At 43.6% G+C, this 23,038-nt stretch overlaps 1 protein-coding gene across 1 annotated transcript; it reads right to left on the bottom strand.

Annotated features, from left to right (window-relative positions):
* Positions 1 to 1,556: 1,556 nt before the first annotated feature.
* Positions 1,557 to 16,432, bottom strand: LOC117452016 (golgin subfamily A member 6-like protein 22). The gene is made up of 27 exons (XM_034090424.2): positions 16,350 to 16,432; positions 15,295 to 15,370; positions 15,098 to 15,204; positions 14,951 to 15,008; positions 14,754 to 14,876; positions 12,810 to 13,310; positions 12,341 to 12,442; positions 12,133 to 12,228; positions 10,660 to 10,761; positions 10,039 to 10,120; positions 9,811 to 9,955; positions 9,602 to 9,694; positions 9,400 to 9,512; positions 9,170 to 9,296; positions 7,887 to 8,012; positions 7,209 to 7,322; positions 6,852 to 7,079; positions 6,720 to 6,782; positions 5,882 to 5,983; positions 5,625 to 5,807; positions 5,397 to 5,519; positions 4,951 to 5,150; positions 4,737 to 4,863; positions 4,576 to 4,659; positions 4,291 to 4,493; positions 3,851 to 3,926; positions 1,557 to 3,754 (listed from the first exon to the last, which is right to left on the bottom strand). The coding sequence occupies exons 2-27, from the start codon at positions 15,359 to 15,361 to the stop codon at positions 3,569 to 3,571; spliced, it is 3,531 nt and encodes a 1,176-aa protein (XP_033946315.1). The 5' UTR covers positions 15,362 to 15,370; positions 16,350 to 16,432; the 3' UTR covers positions 1,557 to 3,568.
* Positions 16,433 to 23,038: the final 6,606 nt, after the last annotated feature.

Here is a 23,038-nt window from a genome sequence, read left to right as displayed (position 1 = left end):
AAACCATCTTTCACAAAGTCTCAGTGGATTATTTCATGAAGCTAAGATATTTTAATAAAGGTATTTAAGAAGTTATAGTAAATGCAACCAATAGTTTGAACTGGGCAGAAATCTACTCAACGTTTTTTTTGTATTTCATTTTATTGTAACATGAATGATTATACATAAGGAATCCTTCACGCACCGGCCTGCTTTACGAGGTTCTCTGAAACCTGCTCACATGACTTTCAGGGAAAAGTCAGTTCATCGCTCATTCAGAGTTCATTGCAACCATAAGCTATACGATAGCATGTCTGCATGTAGGGGAGGAAACTTATACAAAATGTACACCACCCCAAATTGATCATGTTGTTGATAGTGCTATAGATGCGCTGCGAATAAAATTAGACTCTGTTGCTCCTTTGAAAAAGAAGAAAATAAAACAACATAGATTAGCTCCATGGCATAATGCCGAAACCCGCAAAATAAAGCAAAAGTCTAGACAACTTGAAAGGATATGGCGTTCCACTAAACTTGAAGAATCTCGTTTAATTTGGCATATTACTCTCAATGAATATAAGAAAGCACTGCGTAAAGCGAGAGTAGCCTACTACTCTTCATTAATAGATGAGAATAAGAATAATGCAAGATTTCTTTTCAGCACTGTAGCCAGGCTGACAGAGAGCCACAGCTCGATTGAGCCTTCTATTCCCTTAGCACTCAGTAGTAATGATTTTATGTGCTTTTTTAACGATAAAATTGTTACTCTTAGAAACAAAATTAATGACCTCTTGCCTTCGACCAGTATAGTGTTATCAACAGCTCCCGGAATCGTAAGTTCTAATATTACACTAGATAGTAAACTAGAATGCTTTTCAGCCATTAACCTTGAACAATTACATTCAATGATTCTCTCTTCTAAACCATCAACGTGCATGTTAGACCCAATTCCAACTAAGCTGTTGAAGGAAGTTTTTCCATTAATTAGCACTTCTTTATTAAATATTATGAATATGTCTTTATTATCAGGCTATGTTCCACAATCATTCAAAGTAGCAGTGATAAAACCGCTTCTTAAAAAGCACAACCTCGATCCAGAGGTTTTAGCCAACTATAGACCTATTTCTAATCTTCCGTTCCTCTCAAAAATTCTTGAGAAAGCGGTCGCAAAACAGTTGTGTGATTACTTAAAAAACAATGATTTATTTGAAGATTTTCAGTCTGGCTTTAGAACACATCATAGCACAGAGACAGCTCTGGTTAAAGTCACAAATGATATTCTAATAGCCTCAGACAAGGGACTTGTCTCTATTCTTGTTTTGCTCGATCTTAGTGCTGCATTTGATACTATCGACCATGATATCCTATTGCAAAGACTAGAGCACTTAGTTGGCATACAGGGAACTGCTTTAGGCTGGTTTAGGTCCTATCTATCTGAACGCTCTCAGTTTGTACGTGTTAACGATGAATCTTCCACGCAAACCAAAGTTAGCCATGGAGTGCCACAGGGCTCAGTGCTCGGACCTATTTTGTTCACATTATATATGCTTCCGTTAGGCAATATTATAAGGAATCATTCTGTAAACTTTCATTGTTATGCGGATGATACTCAACTATATTTATCAATCAAGCCTGATGAAATTAATCATCTAAATAAAATTCAAGACTGCCTTAAGGACTTAAAAACGTGGATGACCTTAAACTTTTTGATGTTAAACACGACCAAAACTGAAGTTATTGTACTTGGCCCGAAGAATCTACGAAACAAATTATCTAAAGACATACTAACTATGGATGGCATTAATTTGGCCTCCAGTGAGACTGTAAGGAATCTTGGTGTTATATTTGATCAGGATTTATCCTTTAACGCCCACATAAAATCAATTTCAAGGACCGCCTACTTCCATCTACGTAACATTGCAAAAATCAGGCATATCTTGCCTCAAAACGATGCAGAGAAACTAGTCCATGCATTTGTTACTTCTAGGCTGGATTATTGTAACTCTTTATTATCAGGGAGTACCAAGAAGTCAATCAAGTCGCTTCAGCTGATTCAAAATGCTGCGGCTCGTGTACTAACCAGAGTTAGGAAAAGGGACCACATTACTCCTGTTCTGGCTGCCTTACACTGGCTCCCTATAGAACACAGGATAGAATTTAAAATTCTTCTTCTCGCCTACAAAGCCCTTAATGGGCAGGCGCCATCTTACCTTAAAGAACTCATTATACCCTACTGTCCTACTAGGGCATTGCGTTCCAAGAATGCAGGGTTGTTGGTTGTTCCTAGAATCTTTAAAAGTACAATGGGAGCCAGAGCCTTTTCTTATCAAGCTCCACATTTGTGGAATCAGCTTCCAGTTTGTGTTCGGGCGGCAGACACCCTATCCGTTTTTAAGAGTGCGCTTAAGACCTTCCTTTTTGATAAAGCTTATAGTTAGGGCTGATTAGATTCAGCCCCTAGTTTTGCTGATATAGGCTTAGTTTGTCGGGGGACATCTTACTTCTTCCTTCTCTCTGTCTATACCCGTGTACACTCATGTTCCGATTAACCCAGCTTCCCCAAATGTCTTTCTTTTTGGTGTCTATATACGCTGGGATCCGGAGTCATGGATGATCCTGCGGTCCTGTGTCCTGGATCCCGAGCGCTGGATCTTGAGTCGTGGCTGTGGTCCTGGATCATAGGTCCTGGATGGATATCCTCGTGGATTCATCTTCCTATTATACACACATGCATTTCCAAACATTTGGACTACCTATGTTGCAAATGTATTATCTTTTCAATTTACACACGGCATCTATTGCACGTCTGTCTGTCCTGGGAGAGGGATCCCTCCTCTGTTGCTCTCCCTGAGGTTTCTCCCATTTTTCCCTTTAAACTGTGGGTTTTCTCTGGAAGTTTTTCCTTGTACGATGTGAGGGTCTAAGGACAGAGGGTGTCGTATTGTCATACTGATATTCTGTACACACTGTGAAGACCACTGAGACAAATGTAACATTTGTGATATTGGGCTATATAAATAAACATTGATTGATTGATTGATATACAACTTGACAGCCTTCACACGAGGAATGTGAACTTCACGATGAACTCTTCGGTTGTGTCAGTTGTCACTGTGACCCGCTTGTTAATCTGAAATCTTTAGCACATGTGCAGTAAATGATTCATTTATGTTGCCACGGAAACAGCTTTAAATGCAACACATGGTGTTTGTAAGGTGTCCTTAACTTGACTGTCCTGATGGTTCAGTGACTTATATTACCAGCAGCGCCCTGACCTTGGTTGATCTGTAAAGGAGACACTGCATTACATTGTATAACAATATGACGACAACACAGATAGTATTGAAATGATAAACCACATTAGTCATTCTGTATGTGTTCAAGTGCTTTCAGATGTATCTTTCTGCGACAGCATGCCTCTGAGGAGAAGCAGATTGTTTGGGATGACGCTTCTCGAGGACAGTGCTATTGGCCATTTATAAATGTAAAGACGCAGTACGTACTTCTGCCCGTACTCGTTTTGTTTATACTGTGAGTGCAGTTAGCGGCTATTAAGACCCGTGCTCACTGTTGTAAGATAGGATCCTGATCAATCTAAAGGCATAGTGTTTGCAGGCGATGGGCTCCAGCTGGAGGTCTGGTTTTCTACGCGGAGCTGCTTCACTCGGCTCTGGAGGAAACGCAGAAGCTTGAATGAAGCCACGTCTGAGGGGCTGTGGGAGGCGGCAGAGTGCACGACATGGCGCCAGGGAGAGCACGCTGGTGTCAGAGCTTCCTGGTGGGGGAAAGACAGGCGGTACTCATTAATAATGAATGTATTCAGACTAGGGTTCCGTTAGAGCCTAGTGTTACACAGGAACAGTACATCGACCTTTGCACTCAGCGCCAGCTCTCCGTCGGGCCTCCCAGGCTCTGTCGGTCTCTCCTCACGAGACTTTGATGCTTTTCTGGAAAACAAAACACACCTGCATTTACGAAATGTTGGTCGTTACAACATCTCATGACTGGATGACAGAGTTATGAGTTAGCGGGCAAAGGTTAAGTTACATCTATCCTATAAGGCGCATATCGCAGTGAGTGAGGCGGGATCATGCTTTTGAGAGACAGCTGCTTAGTGAGTCGTCAGTTAAGTTACCTGCCCCTTAACACCTTTGTCTTGCACCTGTGGGACAGCAAAGAGTTGAGACAAACTTAAACATGGAACAGCAGAACATCCTTTGACTTCTCTTGAATGCTATATTTCTGCTTGCATCTCCAAAGGGCACGGGAATCACAGCATGTATGCTCCTCTCTCTTTACTGAAAGTGTTACCTCTCCAGTTCAGAGGTCAACTCTTCTTCAAACTTGCAGGCCAGACGAGCCGCAGTGTGCTCCTTCCACTGAGCCATGCTCCTCTGCACCTGCCTCAGCTCCAGGTCTTTGGCCCCCAGCTGTTTGCGGAGAGAAGCTGCCACCCCTCCTCCGTCAGCTCCTCCATCACACATATGAGGCCAGCTCAGCTCCTCGATGTGTTCCTGCAGAAGCAGCTGATGTTCATTAACAATGCTCTGAGTGATGGACACAGACATGAGCTGTACTGAGTGCATCGGTTCACACCTGAATGAGACGCTCCTTGAGAGACTGCAAGGCTTGGTCTCTGTCCAGCCTCAGCTGCTGCCTCTGGACGCTCAGTTCTCTCTCCTGAAAAAGCACGGACTTGAATTCACGTCCACATTTAAAGGGCTGCATTTAAAAGCACCAGACGGTCTGAATGATACCTTCTCTTTCCTCAGCCGCTCAGTGGTTTGTTTCTGCGAATGAAGCTCCTGCTGCAGATGGCTAATCAAATGCTTCAACTGCTCTCTTAGCGTGCTCAGGTTTACACGAGCCTCGGCTGCTGTGGGACTGCACAGTACAGAAAGAGAAGCACATAAGAACCTCAAAGGTATGCTTTGTAAACCGGACGTGTGTGTAAACCACAGTGAGGGCTACCTGTGGGGTAGTAGCACAGGGCTCTGTCCCTCTGCACTCTGCTCCAGTAGGATCTGGAGATGCTGCGTCTCTGCTCCCAGCTCCTGGCTCCAGCGCCTGAGCCGCTGCTGTAGCTCAGCTGTGATCTGGTGGTGGCTGCTCTCTCTTTCACCCAGCATCACCCGGAGCCCGTCGGACTCTTTCTCTGCCCTCTGCCTCTCCTGTGAGCACAGATCACGTCAGCTTTTCTCTACAGCACCACACTCTTCAGAGCCTTCTCTGTCGCTGCCCCCTCCCTCTGGAACTCACTCCCACAACCCATCAGACTGCACTGACCTCGCCACCTTCAAAACACTCACCTCTTCAATCTGGCTTTTAATGTGTGATTTTGTATTATTTGAATTTAACTTTAATCTTTATTTGTTGTTCCTTTCTTTTCTCTATATCTGCAAAGCGTCTTTGAGCACCTGTGCCACCTGTCTCTGCATCCTCTGCAGCTCCGCCCGGTGCTTCTCTTTCAGGGCGTGGCACATCAGAGCCGTCACAGACTCCTGCTCCCGCTGCTGAGCACAGCTCTCACTCTCCATCTCCTGCACGCGCCAACAGTTGCAAAGCAATGAAAGAAAGACATTGTAATCAGGACACATCTCCATTGATTTAAAATGGCAACGTTGTCAGTGTTGGGGTCACCTTACAGCTTTTAGTTCCACCACCTCCTGTTGGAGAGCCAGCGCTTTACTCCGCTCTCGCTGCACCTCACTCCTCATGCTCTCCAGGCTCTTTCTGTTCTGCTCTTGTAGTTTCCCACAGTGCATCTGCAAGTCTTCCTCGTTCTCTGCCTCCCACTTCCTCCTCTCCTCCTCTATTGTTTTGTGCGCCTAAATGGCAGAATACACTTAGCACATCATGCAGTCGTGTAGCAAACATTCTTTGTATATTTTAGGAGGAGTACTTTTTCCAAGGCTTCTTTATGCTGCTGCTCTTCACGTAGTGTCGCCTCCTGCTGCTGCGTCTCCAGAGAGTCCCTCAGCTTCTTTGCCTCCTCTTCTTGGAGCTGCCAGAATAGGAGATTTTAACTCTTTGTAAAGTGAATGCTTCAATAATCATGAGGACACGTTTTGATAGCCACTATTGCCGGCCATCTTAATAAATAATACCTGCATTTTTGGCAGAGCAAGGTGCCTTGAACCAAATAGTTTACTTTAAAGGTGGGGTAGGTACGTTTGAGAAACCGGCTCGAGATACACTTTTTGTTATATTCCATGGAACGCTCTTAACATCCCGATAGCAACGAATATCTGAAATGCTTTGACAAAAAATCCATTAAAAAAGTCATCAGTGGAAGCCGTAGCGCTGTAAAAAGCTCGACCAATCATCTGAGCCGGCCCGGATAAAGTAACTGGATGGCCTACCTGCCTGTCAGCCTTCCATCGGGGCACAAACTTACCTCGTGCCCTCATTGGTCATGTGCACATTCGTGTGTGTTGGAGGAGGGGCTCTGTGAGGAAGTGGCAGATTTTTTCCGGCTGTGTATTTTCAAATTTAGCGCACTCCAGCTGGTTTCTCCAAAATGACCGACCCCACCTTTAATATAGTGTAACAGTGGATTTCATATTTTCAGGGAAACTCTGACCTGAATGGAACTTTTTAGGGACTCAATGTGTCGTGTGAGAGACAGAGCGTTTGCCTTCTCCGGCTTATTAACCTGAGGGCACAGCCTGCGGGAGCTACATCATTAATCAAACTGTCTTTTGACGCATCATCAGTTTAGTTTTTGACATTTGAATCACCTTTTGGATTTGCTGCTCATGAGCCAGAGCCATTTCTTTCTTTTCCTTTTTCAGTGCTGCATCCTGTTTGAACAAAAGAGGAAATGTTAGTACTTGAAACCATGGCTTGTTGATTAAAAAGAAGACACTTACCATTGTTTGGGCTTGCTGGTGGGCTTCTTTGCTCGCATTGCAGTGCTGTGTTTCCAGATGCTTTAGCGCCCCCTTCAGTCCGTCTCGTTCTGCCTGTAAGGCCCCACGTTGCTCCTGTACATCCAGCAGCTGCAGCTCCTTCTGGGCCAACATCTTCTCCTGAGTGCTCACTCTGACCTTACACTCTCCCAGATCACCCCTCATCTCACTGACTTTAAACTCTACTGCCTGATAGAAACAGACACACCAGAAATATAAGTGATAGTTAGAACACTGGATGTTGAAAGGATGCCATTTTTCCGTATAGAAATATATTTAAATGTGTGGAAATGAGAGTATGCAGTCATTAGGTTTCACCTCGATCTGATCCTTTGTCTGCCGCTGCTTCTCCTCCAGATAAGCACACCTGGTCCTCAGTAAGCTCTCGGCCTCTGTGACTCTCTGGAGCTCCTCACAAGTCTCCTCCAACTTCTGCTCAGAGTGAACACATAACCAGAGATATTTGAACACAAATGGAACATCTGTCTTCAACACTAAAACAAACAGGCACATCCTCACTGTGGTCACTCACACAATAGAGAAAACAGCTAAAATGATACATTCACAATAAAATATTCTTTGCATACGTTTGAAACACATACTATGGGAATCAAATATTTAAAAGGGTTAAAACAGATTAAGTGCCACGTGTTCAATCAAACAGACCAACGTGACAGCTTATCTATATTCTTTGAAGCTGTCGTTTTTTTCAACATCTATTGTCTTCATTAAGTAAAAGTGATTGAATGAATAAATAAATGTAATTGACAAAGAAACCCAATAATACCTCATCATTTGAATGAATACACTTTTTATTGGTTTTTATTTCCTTATATATGAAAAAGCTCTCATCATAATTAAACATAAGAGTTGTGGTAATAGTAGTTATAATGTTCTATGTTTTGAATACTGTTGTTACAGGGAATATATTTCAATCGTATTATGGTTTAATAGGATGATTATTGTTATAGAAATAAATATCCCTAAACACAGTACTTCTTGCGTGGACTCGAGCTTCTCTCTGGCACGCCGCTGTTCAGTGAACAGTTCTGTCTTGGCGCTATCCAGCTGTCGCTCCATCTCCTCCCTCTCCAGCAATGAAAAGACGACACTGCTGGGCTGCTTGTGGAACAAATAAAAACATATTATACTGTTTTTCATCAATATGTTATAGGTCTCAGATATATGCAAACATGTCTCTGAAGTATTTGGCTCCAAATACCAAACAGATCATTGCAGCATTACCCATAATCCCCTCTGTTTCAGCCCTGTTTCCAAAGTGCTGATTCTCTGTCTGTTACTTTAGGTGAAAATAAGGAGCCCCTCCCCACGCCCCTCTGAGAGATATTTGGTTAAAAAGAACACAATAGGCGCGTTCACACCGCAGTACTTTTCCCACTTTAGTTCCGATATAGTTCTGAAATGTCGCGTTCACACCAAAAAGAGCCGGAACTAAAATGAGTCCATCAGAACCTTTTCACCCCCTTTTCCGTCCCTGCTAGAGAGCAGGTACTTTCGTGGGAGAAAAAGTTCCTATTTCTGATTGGCTGGGCGGATTGCAAACCACGGCCCGTAAAACTCCCAAACGGTTTTGTGAAGCCGCCATTTTATTATCCTCGCATTAGCATTATTAGCATTAGCCGGGGACTTTGGGCGGCAGTATACGCCGTGAAGTTGTTTGCGGCCTGCCAGTAAACCCAAAGCAGAAGAAGAAGAAGTGACGTCAGCGGCTTCATCTGCGTAATCCTCCCTCAGGGACTTTTTCCGGTGTGAACGCGATCTGTACTTAGTTCTCATGAACCTTTGTGAGAAAAGTACTGTGGTGTGAATGCGCCTAATGGTGCTCTAGGAGGAGATGCAGGTGATAAGGTGGGGGTTACCTTGGTTGCTGATTGGCTAACGGTTACACAAGCCAACAAATCGTTATGACATCATAAAGTGGCCAAAATCTGATCAGCTCATTTTCAGACAGGTTTTTATAGAAATGGATCAAAAAGAGAGAGAATCTTTTGTCCTGAAACTTTCAGAGTCTCTTTACACAGAGGGCACACATGGTGATGTAGAAGAGACATGGAGAAGAGGGGACACATGGTGATGTAGAAGAGACATGGAGAAGAGGGGACACATGCTGATGTAGAAGAGACATGGAGAAGAGGGGACACATGTTGATGTAGAAGAGACATGAAGAAGTGAATCTTGCATAATAGGTCACCTTCAAAACATGTATATAAGCACAAGCAAGTATTGACAGACATCTTTCTATATTCATGTTTCATTACCCTCTCTGTGAAGCGTCCTTCCTTCAGAGTCTGCTTACGCTGACTCAGCGCTGTGAGTTCTTCCTCCAGGTGTCTGACCTCGAGCACACAGACCTCTCTCTGCCTCTGCAGCTCATGCATCTGGACACTACAACAAGTTTTATTATTGCAATGCTATTCTTTACACAACACAGGATTATGATGATACATTTTAATGGAGACAGCTTTGTAGAATGAAGTTTGTTTTATACCTAATAGCATCCTTCCCTGCTCGGCTGTCTCTCAGAGCGACCCCCAGAGTCCTCTTCTCCTCCTCCATCTTTGCTGTCTCTACAGTCAGTCGCTCTAATTCCTGCAAGGCATGCTGGGATGTACACCGAAATCTGTAAGTGTTAATCAGACTTCTGGACGTGTTCATATAAACGGCTGGATATATAAGATGCTACACTTTACCCTTCTCCTCTGTTGAAGTTCAGAAAGGGAGAGCTCAACATCTTTTAACTGCGTCTTCTTCCTCTGCAGCGTTTGCTCCTCTTTCTCACATTTCTAAACCAGACACACGACACCAGGAAATGGATGTCTCTTACACATGCACATGGGGGACATTTGGCAAATGACTCCTAATGTGATACTTATATATATCACCGTCCACTCAGTCTCACTTGTTGGAGGGTAGAGAGCCGCCCTTTCATCCTGGCCCAATCAGAATGCATCTTCTGTGACGTCCTCTCCGGCCTGCATCTGCCGCTCCTTTGAGTCAGTTCCTCTTCTGTGTCCTTCTTATTGTGATCCAAAGAACACACATGTCTGGGACACACACACTATGTACCAGTCAGAAATAATAATAGTTTTAATTGTATAAAACACTGAAGAGAGGTCTGAAAATGTACCTGTAAGAGTCTCTCTTGTTGCGCGGTGCCTTACGGACAGAAGGACTTCTGTTGTGTACTTTTCCATAAGAGAAGCTTCGGCCTTTGTCAACATAAAAAGGCACAATCGTTGACATTTAAAGATTGTATTAGTTCTTTTTAGGGTTGCAAAATTCCGGGAATTTTCAAAGATGGAAACTTTCCATGGGAATTAACGGGAATTTTCTAAATTGATTGGGGAAAGTATATTTTAGCATAATCTTGACTAAAACAAATGGATGCCATTCAAGCACAATATCCATGCCATAGCACACTGCATGGCTATTGAGACCACACCCCCTACAGGCACTGTGCATTCCTCCATCACATGCACAGATGAGTAATATTTAACTCAACATTCCTGTTTTCGTTCTTCAATTAAACAAATAATTGTTCAATAAAATAATTAAAACTTGTTCTGTTCTACTTAAAAAAAAAAAAAAGTTGAAATGTCATGTTTTTTGAATATTTCCAAAATTCCCCAGCTTAACTTCTCATGGAAACTTTCCGGAAATGTACCGGAAACGTTCCGCCCCCTTGCAACCCTAGTTATTTTTGATGCTGTGGACTCATAAAGAAGCGCAGAGTAAGATCTTGCTCTACCTGATGATGATCCCGGCTCACTTGCCCCCTGTGTGTGTGTGTCACTGTGGTTGGTACAGTGGTCCTCCATGCCTGAGACAGACTGAAGGAGAGAGCGCCATCCTGGGAGAGATCACACCGGATGCTTACTGGCATTTCAAGCATGCATTTTTAAGATTGATCTTTTTTTGTTTGTGCTGTCCTCTCTTGGGTTTTTGCTGAAAAAATGGGAATACTTTATATATGTTGAAAAGTAATTATACACACATCAAGATGCAGAAAAACAGCATCATTAAGGAAGAGGTTAACGCCTGCACACTAACTTTATAGCACAACACTTTTTTAATAACTACGTTTCGATAGTTGGATCTTTGTCGGGTCAGAATGGTTGAAAAGTGGAAACCTCAGCCATTTTCTTTACAGTATACACACCAATAGATAAACAAGCGTAATGATAGCAGGTGCCGTTCACCTACTCTCTTTTTAATTGGAATTACAAATGAAACCACCTCTGTTGTCTGGAAGGCTTTTTGCATTTTGTTTTCCTAAAGTCAGAACTTGATGTAAATGTTTTTATCGTTTGAATGTACTCGAGTCTTTGTGCTTAAATGTTCATTGTTAAAACTGTGTTGCTGCTCACTTGGTCAATCGGACAAACATGGTTAACTAAAGCATACAGTTTAACACATATAACATATATCTTATTTATTAACATTTGATCATAATCATTATTAAACTACAATGGAAAATATTGCATTAATTTAGAAGAATTTAGAGAATACATTCTAAATGTATAGACATCGGGTCTAAAGAACCTCTAAAATGAGTTATATCTCAAATCACATACAAAAAATATAACTTTTACGGCATGCATTATTTAACAGGGTACATGCAGGAATCCTGAAGTCAGATGTAAGACCTTTTAAGACCTTTTAAGACCTTTTAAGACCCTTTCCATACATTTTAAGACCTCATCGCCACTTTGAGTTTTAACCAGTTACCTTGGCGACACACTTTACCTCACATTGACTATATACAGTATTGATGGTCCTTCCTCCTTATCTTCCAACCATTTGGACGCAGACTTGCATTTCCCCATAACGATGTTGTAACAACCGGCGTAAACGAACCTTCGCGCGCTATCAAGCAGTGAGCGTGCGATGTCCTGTTCAGATGACGTCAAACCCAACGGGATGCCATAACTAAACTTCACAGAATCACACTACACACCTACGCCATGATTACATTCAGGCAGACTGTAGAATACAACCTCTCTGGACAACTTATATACTTATTGAAAACAAGCTACAAAATGTAATACCTTGGAAAATGCTGTTTAATATTTTTTAATAGCCTTCATTTTCGCTAAATTGATTTATCAACTTTGAATACTTTAAGACCCCGCGGACACCCTGATTAAGTTGCCTTAGTTAAACATGTTTTGTCATTTTTAAATATGACTTGCATCCACCCACAGTCTCTGCAGTCTCTCACCTGGCCGCCTGTGGATGTGCTTTCTGACCTGCTCCGTGCACACCGAGTCCAGGTCACTGTCAATGGACACGGTGTCAAAACTCCACACAGGAACTCCTGCAAGAGAAACAAGCCGACAAGTGTCTCTGTTGGAAGTGAACACGTTCCCGAGAGGATTAGCTTCACAGTGTGTGCATGTCAGGTCCAGGATGTTATCTGTGTGTGGTACCTGCCAAACACCTGGCCTTGGGAGAACAGCTGTTGTTGAGCTGCGTGGTTTCATAAGCCTCAGTTCTGTGAGAGACTGGAAGAGGGGAGGGACTAAATCCATCTGTAAAGGGCACATACAAATGAAAAGTAAATAATACAAGTCTAAGATATGCTGTAGACACAACACAAAAGTGATGGTACAAAGCATATTGTTCTCTTGGTGATACAGTTGTTAAGCATTTCTTTGAATAGGACTCCAGCAAAGGCCATGGGGGCGCTTTAAATCAAAAAGTGCTTTCATTATAATTAGTTGATTTATGTGCGTGAATGTGACGTTCTGGGATAAGGGAAAGATCATGTCTGAAATGAAAAGGTGTTATCCTCTGAGGGCAGCTCATTACATTTCCAAGCAATATACCCATGAGATGTAGGAAGGGTTCAGATGAATCCTCTGGGCACCATAAAGGGTTTGTGAAGAGAGTACTCACGGCTGCCATCATCACCGAGCCTCCGTGGGGAGCTGCATCTCTCTCCAGCTCCTGCTTTCCTCCCGCTCGATGCGTTTACTCCGTGGCTATTAGAAACACACTTCTCCTCACTCCGACAGTCGTGAGCACTCTCTGTGTTTGCACTGCTCTCCCCTGTCAGTGCTCTTCTGTCAACATTAAGTATAAAGTGTTCACGCTGACAGTCAGATATCTCTGTCCTCTTAGTCACTTCCTCTCCGTCGTCTAGTTTCTCCATATAACTCTCTGGAAATGTCCATTCCACCATCTCGTCTCTGAAGCGAAGGACAAAGTCCTCGGTGCAGATGCTGTCTGAAGGAGGGAGGATTCCTGCTTCCATCCTCCCCTCGTTACAGGTGTCTCCCAGCAGCCTCTCCAGCCTCCAGAGGACCTGCTCCCTCTGAGACTCCATTTCCTCTTTGTCTCTTGTCCTTCTGTCTACTCTCTGATTAGTAGGACGTCCCCGACAGCCTGAGCCCCTCTCTGGGGGAAGAGCAGAGGGGACAGGGTGCTTTTGAGTAAAGAAAGAAAGTGTTCTCGTGCATTTAAGAGGTTATTATTTCAAGTGAAGGCCAGCGGGCCCTTCCACACATTTTGTGCCAACCCTGAATGTGACATTACATAGATCAATTATATTTCTTAATAATTTGCAGCTCATTTCAATAGTTTTACTTTTTAAAGATTTCATACACCTCTGTGACCAATGCGACCTTTTTTTTATGTGAGCACTTTTCCTGTGCAGCCCCAAATCATATATTGGCTGCTTTAATTGGCAGTCATCAACACTTTGAAAGCCCTGGTATAGAATGCTTTAACGTTATGGAATCAAAAATAAAAGTATAATATGCAACAAAAAATATATAACATGCTGCAAAGAAGTTGTTTCCCCGACTCAGACTGCAAGGAATCTGGGTGTGATCCTAGATAACAACCTGTCCTTCACTGCAAACATCGCTGCTACAACCCGCTGCTGCAGATACACGCTTTACAGCATCAGGAGGATGCGTCCCCAGCTGACCCAGAAAGCGACGCAGGTTCTGGTCCAGGCTCTCGTCACCTCACGCCTAGACTACTGCAACTCCCTCCTGGCTGGTCTACCTGCATGTGCCATCCGACCTCTGCAGCTCATCCAGAATGCAGCGGCTCGTCTGGTCTTCAACCTTCCTAAATTCTCCCACACCACGCCGCTCCTCCGCTCCCTTCACTGGCTTCCGGTAACTGCTAGAATTCACTTCAAGACACTGGTACTTGCGTACCATGCTGCGAATGGATCTGGCCCTTCCTACATCTAGGATATAGTTAAACCGTACACCCCAGCACGTGCACTCCGCTCTGCATCAGCCAAACGGCTCGCTGCACCCTCGCTGCGAAGGGGACCCAAGTTCCCATCAGCAAAAACACGTGGGTTTGCTATCCTGGCTCCTAAATGGTGGAATGAGCTCCCCATTGACATCAGGACAGCAGAAAGCTTACACACCATCCGGCGCAGACTGAAAACTCATCTCTTTCGACTCCACTTCGAGCGATAGAACTATTAACAAAGCACTTATATACTAATAAAGGGCTGGCTTATCTATAGCCAGTTGAGTAGCACTTGAAATGTTTTAGCTCAATGAAACCTGATGTACTTTATGATTCCGTTTTCTTCAAGGTTGTGTCTTCCTGGTCGAATGTACTTATTGTAAGTCGCTTTGGATAAAAGCGTCAGCTAAATGCAATGTAATGTAGAAGTATATCAAAAAAGTATTTTAAAAACCCAATTAAGACACCTGGCTTACTCTAATACTGAACGGTTTCAACATTTTATTCATAGCTCAAGGACACAGTTAACGACAAAACCCCGCATGATGAGCAGTAGTTATTTCTTTCTAAAGAACATAAGCAATTATTTCGTCTATAACGATACTACTACTCATGACATTTTACCTGAAGTTGGCTCTTTCGTTGGAGTTTGTATCAAATCAAGACAAGACATGGGAGTGTCGTTTGTTTGAGTTGTACTCCCAAGCCCAGTGTCCTTGCTCAGAGAATGACTCCACCTCAGAGGATCTAGAGAACAAACAGACACATAATTACCTGAACAATCTCTAAATCAGGCGTAAGGAGTTCGTTGGTGACATTACCCGCATCATCGTTGCAATCACGCTCTCTGGGAATTGCCAGATGTTTCGTTGGCTGGATCTGTAGGAATTAATAACACTTACTTCTTTAAATATTTGTATCCAGATTACATTGATACAGAAAAGCAGAACCATTAAGGGGAATCAGACCTGCAGTTGACCAAGCTGAGCGTCCAGAGCATCTAAGAGGAGGTCACACTGGTCCAGTTTCCGAGGAGGAGAGTCCCGTCCAGACGCACAGCTGTAGTCATTCAGATCTGTCAGGGCAGACGAAAGGGTCAACAGTGAGTGCCGTCTTCCAATAAGGCGAGATATTAAAAAAGGTAAAGAAGTACTGCTAATAAAACCTGTGGAAAAAAGCTCATCCGTTTCCTCTGCATCTCTTTCCGCTCCGGCACTATCTCGGTCGGCCATGTCTTGTTGCTAAAGAGAAGAATGCAAACACGCAGTCACTGAACACAACATGTCCAGCAGTGTCCACCGCTGGTTAAGGTTGGGCAGTCATAACGGGGGGGGGGGGGGGGGGGGGGGTTGTATGCTGCTCAGTTGTCCAGGGAACCAAGACAATTCAGCCAAACTCACTGCCTTTCACTAAGAAGACTATAAATTCCTTCCTGTCCCTCCCACTGCCCAAAATAAACATGAAGGACAGGTACAGATCATTGTGCTCCAACGTTGCAGCTAATGCTGGAGTTTTCCTCTCCAATGTTTATGACTGAAATGCCCAGTGGAGGAAGAAGTACTCAGATTTTGTCCTTAAGTTAAAGTGAGTGTAGGAAATATACTCCAAGTACAAGTTACAGTCCTGCAATCAAAAGTTACTCAAGTAAAAGAACAAAAGTATTAGCATCATAATATACTTACAGACAAGTACTCGTCATTATGCAGATCGGCCCGCTTTCAGATTCATTATATGTTTTGATTACAATTATTGATGCAATAATGTGTTTGATCAAAACAGGTAAATGTGCAGCTAGTTTTGAATTTATGTTACTATGTTAACTAACTAAAGTCTCATTTAAGTGTTGATTATATTTTACATTATTAATCAAAATCTGTAAATCAGTACACAATTTAGCTCTGTAGTGGGGTTGAAGTAAAGTAGCAAACAATGGAAATAATGGAAAAAGTACAAGTCTCTCAAAATTGTACTTAAGTACTTAGTAAACTTGGTTACTTTACACCTCTGAAAGTGCCTTATATCGGCAATGTGTCAAGTATCTCACGTTTTTAAACACCACTAACATCAACACGTTAACCTGATTCACAGAAGACACAGAAACTCACTAATGATTTCATTTGCATGGAGCTACTAAACGAAGACAACAATATCACATCTTCAATTCCAAAATCATATCGCCACCAGTTTACTGATACACATGCACAAACATTACTCACTTACTTTAGGGTAAAAGATTGAAATCTCCTCTGAACTTGACTCCCTGCTGAAGCTCACAGAGCTGAGTCCTGAGCTGTCCTGAGTGACGGGAGCTTCAGAAGGTTGTCCTGGAAACGTTCAAACAGCTCGCGAGTCGCGCGACCTTAAACAGTCTGTGCTCGCGACGAACCGCGCAGGACAGTGAACACACCGCGGGAAAGTTACGGTGTGCTCTCCACACCAATGTGATAAAAGTCAATATTGCTGGTTGTATCTGTTACATTGGATGCAGCCAATAATTGACAACAATTAAAATAATACAGGTTGTGTTGTAAAATGTGTTACGTTACTCCGTTTAGAGAATATACGTTTCCAAATAATATTGAGTGGCATTTTTTCAGCTCTGCACAACATTTGACACACACTCACCCGCCACCACTGCTATTAGTCAGTCGAAGAGATGATCTCTCTGCACTGGACGGAGCAGAGTCGTTAACAGGAAAAGCTGTCTCTCTGCTGTGTGAACTTCAGGGAAACTATTCCAACAAGCGGATTCACAGCCGCCTCACAAAGCGCTGAACTGCCCTTAAAGTTTCTGAGTGAAGTTGTTGTTGCTTCTGCGGAAAAAAACCTCCATATGTGAGAGAGCTGCTGTCACGACAATTTCCTTAAAACTGCTGAGATACAGTTTAGGTGGTGATGGGGCACGATAACACTGAAGCAGTCATATGTGCCAAATAAGGTAACGATTTAGGATGACATTTAGTAATGATGGGTGATAGTGTTTTTATTTGAACCGGAGTAAAACATAAAAAAGATACCTAATCATTTAAATAATAAAAAACAAAACTACACAGCATGTTGCTATTTAATTCAATTCAATTCAAAACCTTTATTTTTCCAGGTAAAATCCCATTGAGATCAATGATCTCTTTTTCAAGGGAGACCTGCAGCAGTAGGTTCCACAAGAAGACATAAAAACATAAACAACAGAATGATAATGCAGATCACCTGGCGGTTGCAATTAGTCCATATGGTGACGTCAACCCATTTTCATTGATTGGCTACCAGGCTGTCTTATCTCACATCTCTCATGCTCGTCTGCATATATATATATATATTTAATTGCATATTAAAATGTTGATCCAGGCAGCCTTAATCAAACTAACATTGTAACTGCACATTAGGGTGGATTATCAAAGGCGGCAGAATTATTAAATCTATAATTTCCTACAAATATTTCTCTCTCCCTCTTCAGCTCAATGGGCAGCTCGCTTCGTTACCATTAGATTACAATAATGAGCTGGTCGTGTTTCTTAGTGGCGGGACAGCTGTAGTGGAAACAGATGCTGGTATCACCGTGACCTTTGACTGGAGGGGCAGAGTGAGCGTTTCTCTGCCCAGCAACTACCAGGGCGCAGTCTGTGGCCTGTGCGGCAACTACAATGGCAAAGCTCAGGATGACCTGGCCATGCCGAACGGCCAGAGCAGCAAAAACGGAGCTGAGCTGGCAGGTGGCCCTGGTACCAGGCTGCTCATCAGTCTGCCAGGGGGCATGGTGCCTGGCCTGCTCCGACTCCCACAGGAAAAAGTACCAAGCCCAGAAATAGTGGTATAATCGCTGACCTGGCAGGGCCTTTCAGAGATTGTCGCAGTCGTGTAGACCCTGCTCCTTACCTTATGATGCCTGTCAGTACCATGGCCACCAAGGCTCAGTTTGTGATGCTGTGGCAGTCTATGTCTCTGCCTGCCAGAGCCAAGGAATCCCCACCCGCTACTGGAGAACAGATGCCTTCTGTTGTGAGTTTGAGAATATGTTTTCATATTTTCAATCTCCCATTTATAAAAAAAAAAAGAATATCCCTTTTTGATTCTCCCTCCTCCTTTCCCACAGCAATGGTGTGTCCATCTAACAGCCATTACACCCTGTGTGCCACGGGCTGCCCTGCCACCTGTGCCAGTTAACCTCCCTCACCACCTGCCACAGGGCCTGTTTAGAGGCCTGCGAGTGTGACGAAGGCTACCTGCAGAGTGGGGCTACCTGCAGAGTGGGGATACCTGCGTGCCCGTGAGAGACTGTGGCTGCTCTTACGATGGCCAGTACTACAGGAAAGGAGACGTGTTCTACCCCGAAACAGAGTGTGTGGAGCAATGCGTCTGTGGAGAGAACGGCGCAGTGTCTTGCAAAAATGCCAAGTGTCGTGCAGGGGAGACCTGTAAGCTTGTAAACGGAGTGAAAGGCTGCCACCCTGAGGGGCAGGGCAAGTGTGTGGCTTCCGGTGACCCTCATTACATTTCCTTTGATGGAAAGAGGTTTGATTTCCAGGGTACCTGTGTCTACATGTTGGCCAAGGTGTGTGACGATGACAATGGCCAGCTGACGCATTCAGCGTAACTCAGGGGAAGAGAAGTATGAGAATGGAAAAGTGTCTATTGCAGTGGCAGTCTAACGGTTATGTCATTTACATCCAACAAAGTGCCATTGGAAAGTAACTGAGTTTAATAACTTCATATAGAACACATGTGGTAACATTTTACACGTTTATTGATTTCCTCACAAATGTTTTTCTTTCTTCCTCTGCCCAGGTGGATGAGGAACTCCTAAACCTTCCCCTCTACCTGGACAATGGGCGTCTCAGAGTCACTCAGGAGGGTCGCAACATCATAATCCGCACAGACTTTGGACTGACTGTCCTGTATGACACGGTCTATTATGTTGAGGTGGTCGTGCCTTCCACATACCAGGGAAAGATGTGTGGTCTTTGCGGCAACTACAACAAGAACAATGGTGAGGACTTCAGACGTCCTGGTGGCAGAAAAACGACCAGCGTTGATGACTTTGGGAAGTCGTGGCTGGTGGACATGCCAGGCAATGTGTGTGGAGGCCAGTGTCCAGTATGTGAGCAGGCCAAGGCCACATTGTATGGCAAATCGGACTCCTGTGGCTTCATGAGTGCACCTAATGGTCCTTTAAAGCCTGCCACAGTAAGGTTGACCCAGTGGCATATGTGTCTAATTGCGTTTTTGATGTTTGTGCTGTGGGTGGCAACAAAGATGACCTATGCAACAGTGTCCAGGCGTACGCTTTGGTCTGCCAGAGTGAAAATCCAGCCATGGAGAAGCAGCTCCTTCTGCCGTGAGTAACACTAAGCAGTATTTTTGTTGTTTTATATTTCAGGTGCTCAAACAAAGTCTTACAAATGTCTTCTTCTCTTGTAGCTGCTTCCTGTCCTGCAAACAGTCACTGTGAGGTGTGTGCCGACGTCTGTGGTGGGACCTGTGCCAGCTTTATTTACCCGTTTACTTGTTCTGAAAGCTGCTTTGAAGGATGCCAATGTGACGCCGGCTTTGTTTTCGATGGAATCCAATGTGTTCCCTTGGACAGCTGTGGATGTGTGCACAATGGCAGATATCCAACGGTAAAACTGTACTGAGATTTGACTTTGTCATACTTCATAACTCCCACACACTTGAAAGTTAGTTTCCATTCTGTCATAGCAAATACACATGAACAGAGACAACATTATATTCATCCACCTGGAAGATTACTTACACAATGTATGTTTCCAGATGGGCCAAGCAGTTGTGGACAAAGCCGGTACGTCCAGGTGTGTGTGCCAGGCCTCTGGGGTGGTGAACTGTGCCAGTGGAGAGGTTTGTGGTGTAAGAGATGGCGTCGGGGGCTGCCACGTCAAACAGGGCCACTGCAGCGTCAGCCAAGTTGGCCTCCGCACCTCCTTTGATGGCATGTCTGGAGCGATAGGAGCTCAAGGGGTATTTGTAGTGGCGTCTGTGTGACGAGACCAACGAGATGTGGTTCTCCGTGGTTATGGACGCCAGGGTCTGCAGCACTGTCGACATCTTGTATGTTTTCTTTAAGGAAACGGCTGTCACAGTTAACAGCCACCATGTGACCTGGTGAGAAGAGCATGAAGGATAATAGTTCAGTGTTTCACCAGAAAAGTAGTTTTGGTGTAGAAACCTTTTTTTAATCTCACTTTGGTTTTTCCCATCCTCCATGGCGTCCAGGTAAATGGCAGCAAAGTGTCTCTTCCCAGCAAAGTGACGAGTGACGTATCTGTCCGCATCTCGGAAAAGACTGTGATCATTGAGAAGGCATCTGCTGTACGGCTCACCTACTCACTTTCAAAGGAGGTCAGTCATTATTGACAGTAGCCTGTCTGGTAAAATGTGCGGCGCCTGTGGCAACTACAACAACAACAACAACTACTCCAAAGACGATATGAGAACTGCAGATGGGGAAAATCACCACTGATGTGTCTGTTGTTGTTGGCTCCTGGAGCGCCAGGGTATTTTCTAGATGGTGGGTATTTGAAAGGCATAATGTAACATTTCCTCTGTGTAAATATAATGGGCGAAGATACATTGCTGCATTTACTCCTAGGATAATGATCTTCTTCACTCATGCTCTCATTACATTGTTGAGAAATACAGTTTTCTAAAGTGTTGCTTGTAATCTCTGTTGTGCCCGGGTGAACCTGACTTTATTTTCTCTGGTGGCCTTCCGCTGCATTTATTTTCTGTTTCATTTCAGTGGTCCGTAGAGAGGTTGGTTCTGCGGTGGTGGAAAGCATCTGGTATACAGGTAAAAACTGATGTTGTTTCCTCTCAAAACGATGAACTGATGTTTCCTCGTGCAAGTGGCTTACATCATGCTTTCTACCCCACATTGAACAGGATGAAGAATTTGAAGTCGTTTGGCAAAGGTTTCTTGTTTTAAGCTGGTTTCTACTCATCATACTTCACTACTTCCTTTTTGTTGCGTGAGACATTATATTCAGCAGAAGTCTCCACGTTTGCAGTCAACCAAAGTAGCTTGTAAGTATGCTAACGGACAGAAGAAACACACGACCACATCGCTCAGAGTTTGGCCTGGAGTACTGGGGCGTTTATTGTAACTGCTCATTAGCATCACCACGTTTCAGGCACATTCTGATGACGTCATACACATGAACTGAAACATGACTTTGTTATTAGACAAATATGCTCAACACTCCCACTCAAAGACATGTTGATAACTCTCTACAGTGGTACACAGAATCCAAATAAACAAAAACAAAAGCTTCTCTAGCAGTGTTCCATTTTTATACCTGCAATTTACATTACAAACAAATACCCTTTGAACTTGTCAAATTGTGCCTTTGTCAACGGCTTGGTTAGGACATCAGCTACCATATCTGCAGTCGGACAATATGTAATAGATATCTTCCCTCAGCATGTGCAGATCGTACAAAATAGTATTTGATGTCTACATGCTTCTCTGTCTGGATACAGGGTTTTTGGATAGAGCTATTGCTCCCTGGTTGTCCTCGTATATCTTCACTGGTACATGTGGGCTATTACGGTCTACCCCTTTTAATGCTGTACATGCTCTCTTGAGTAGTAGCCGCTAATGCCATGTACTCGGCCTCACAGGTCGATAGCGCCACTGTTGGCTGCCTCCTGCTTTCCAGGATATAACTGGACCATTTTCAGTTAAGCTGAAACAATATCTAGTTGTGCTTCTCCTATCATTTTGATCGGCTGCCCAATCAGCATCACTGTATCCCTCAAGCTTAGGCTTTCCCTCACTTTTCTTGTAATGTAGCGCTTGGTCTATTGTACCCTTTAGATACCTCAACAGTTGTTTTGCTGCAGCCCAATGTTGTTGTTTTGGTTCTGCTAAGTGTTGTGATAGTTTACTCACAATCCAGCTCAGGTCTAGTACATGTCATAATGTATATCAAGCTACCTACTATCTCTCTGTATCCTGTTGAATCGATAACTTCACCCTCAGTGTCAAAATGTAACTTTTGCTCGCATGGAGTTGACCTTGGTTTGCACTCTGACATGCCAAACCTCTCTAGCATCTTCGCTATGTGTCTCTTTTGATCTCCCCCTCACTCTGTGTAAAGTCGATACCTAGGAAGTGTTTAAGTTCACCCAAATCTTTCATTTTAAACTTCCTCTTCAACATCTCTTTGACATCACTGAGTGAGCCTTTGTTATTGGCCGCTATAAGTAGGTCATCTACCCATATCAACAGAATAACTCTTTCTTTCTCAGGCTCTTTTCTGTATACACAATGATCAGCATCATTTTGCACAAACCATTCTCTGTAAGATGATCATGCAGTAACTTGTTCCAGTTTCGCCCGGATTGCTTTAAACCATACACTGACTTGTTAAGTTTGCACACTAAGTGTTCCCCTGTTTTGGATTCTGCCTCAAAACCTTCGGGCTGTTCCATATAACTCAGTCTATTGGTGCATGGAGATAAACTGTCTTCACATCCATTTGGTGTAGGATAAGATCCTCCTGTATGCCACCTGCATCAAGAGAGTACAGAAGTCATATTTGCTGTCGGTGGAAAAGTTTCCTTGTAATCAATTCCCTCTACTTGACTATAGCCTTTAGCTACATATCTGGCTTTAAAAATCTCAGATCCATCTGGGCTTTCCTTTACTGCATATACCCAACGACCTCCCACTGCTTGCTTGCCCTTTGGCAGTGTAGTCAGACTGAAGGTCTCATTCTCTGTTAAAGAGTTTATCTCCTCTGTCATTGCATCAGCCCACATTTTTGATTTCTTAGAGCCTACAGTCTGCATGTATGTTTTGGGTACGTCACAAGCAACCCTGTAGAAATAATCTACATGTTCACCTTCATCATTACAATCAGCCTTACACTGATACTCCATTAAATATTCTGGAG

Source organism: Pseudochaenichthys georgianus, chromosome 9 (assembly GCF_902827115.2).
Source record: "Pseudochaenichthys georgianus chromosome 9, fPseGeo1.2, whole genome shotgun sequence".
Lineage (NCBI taxonomy): Eukaryota > Metazoa > Chordata > Actinopteri > Perciformes > Channichthyidae > Pseudochaenichthys > Pseudochaenichthys georgianus.
Note: the sequence above shows the minus strand (reverse complement) of the source record. Positions and strands in the feature narration are given on the sequence as shown.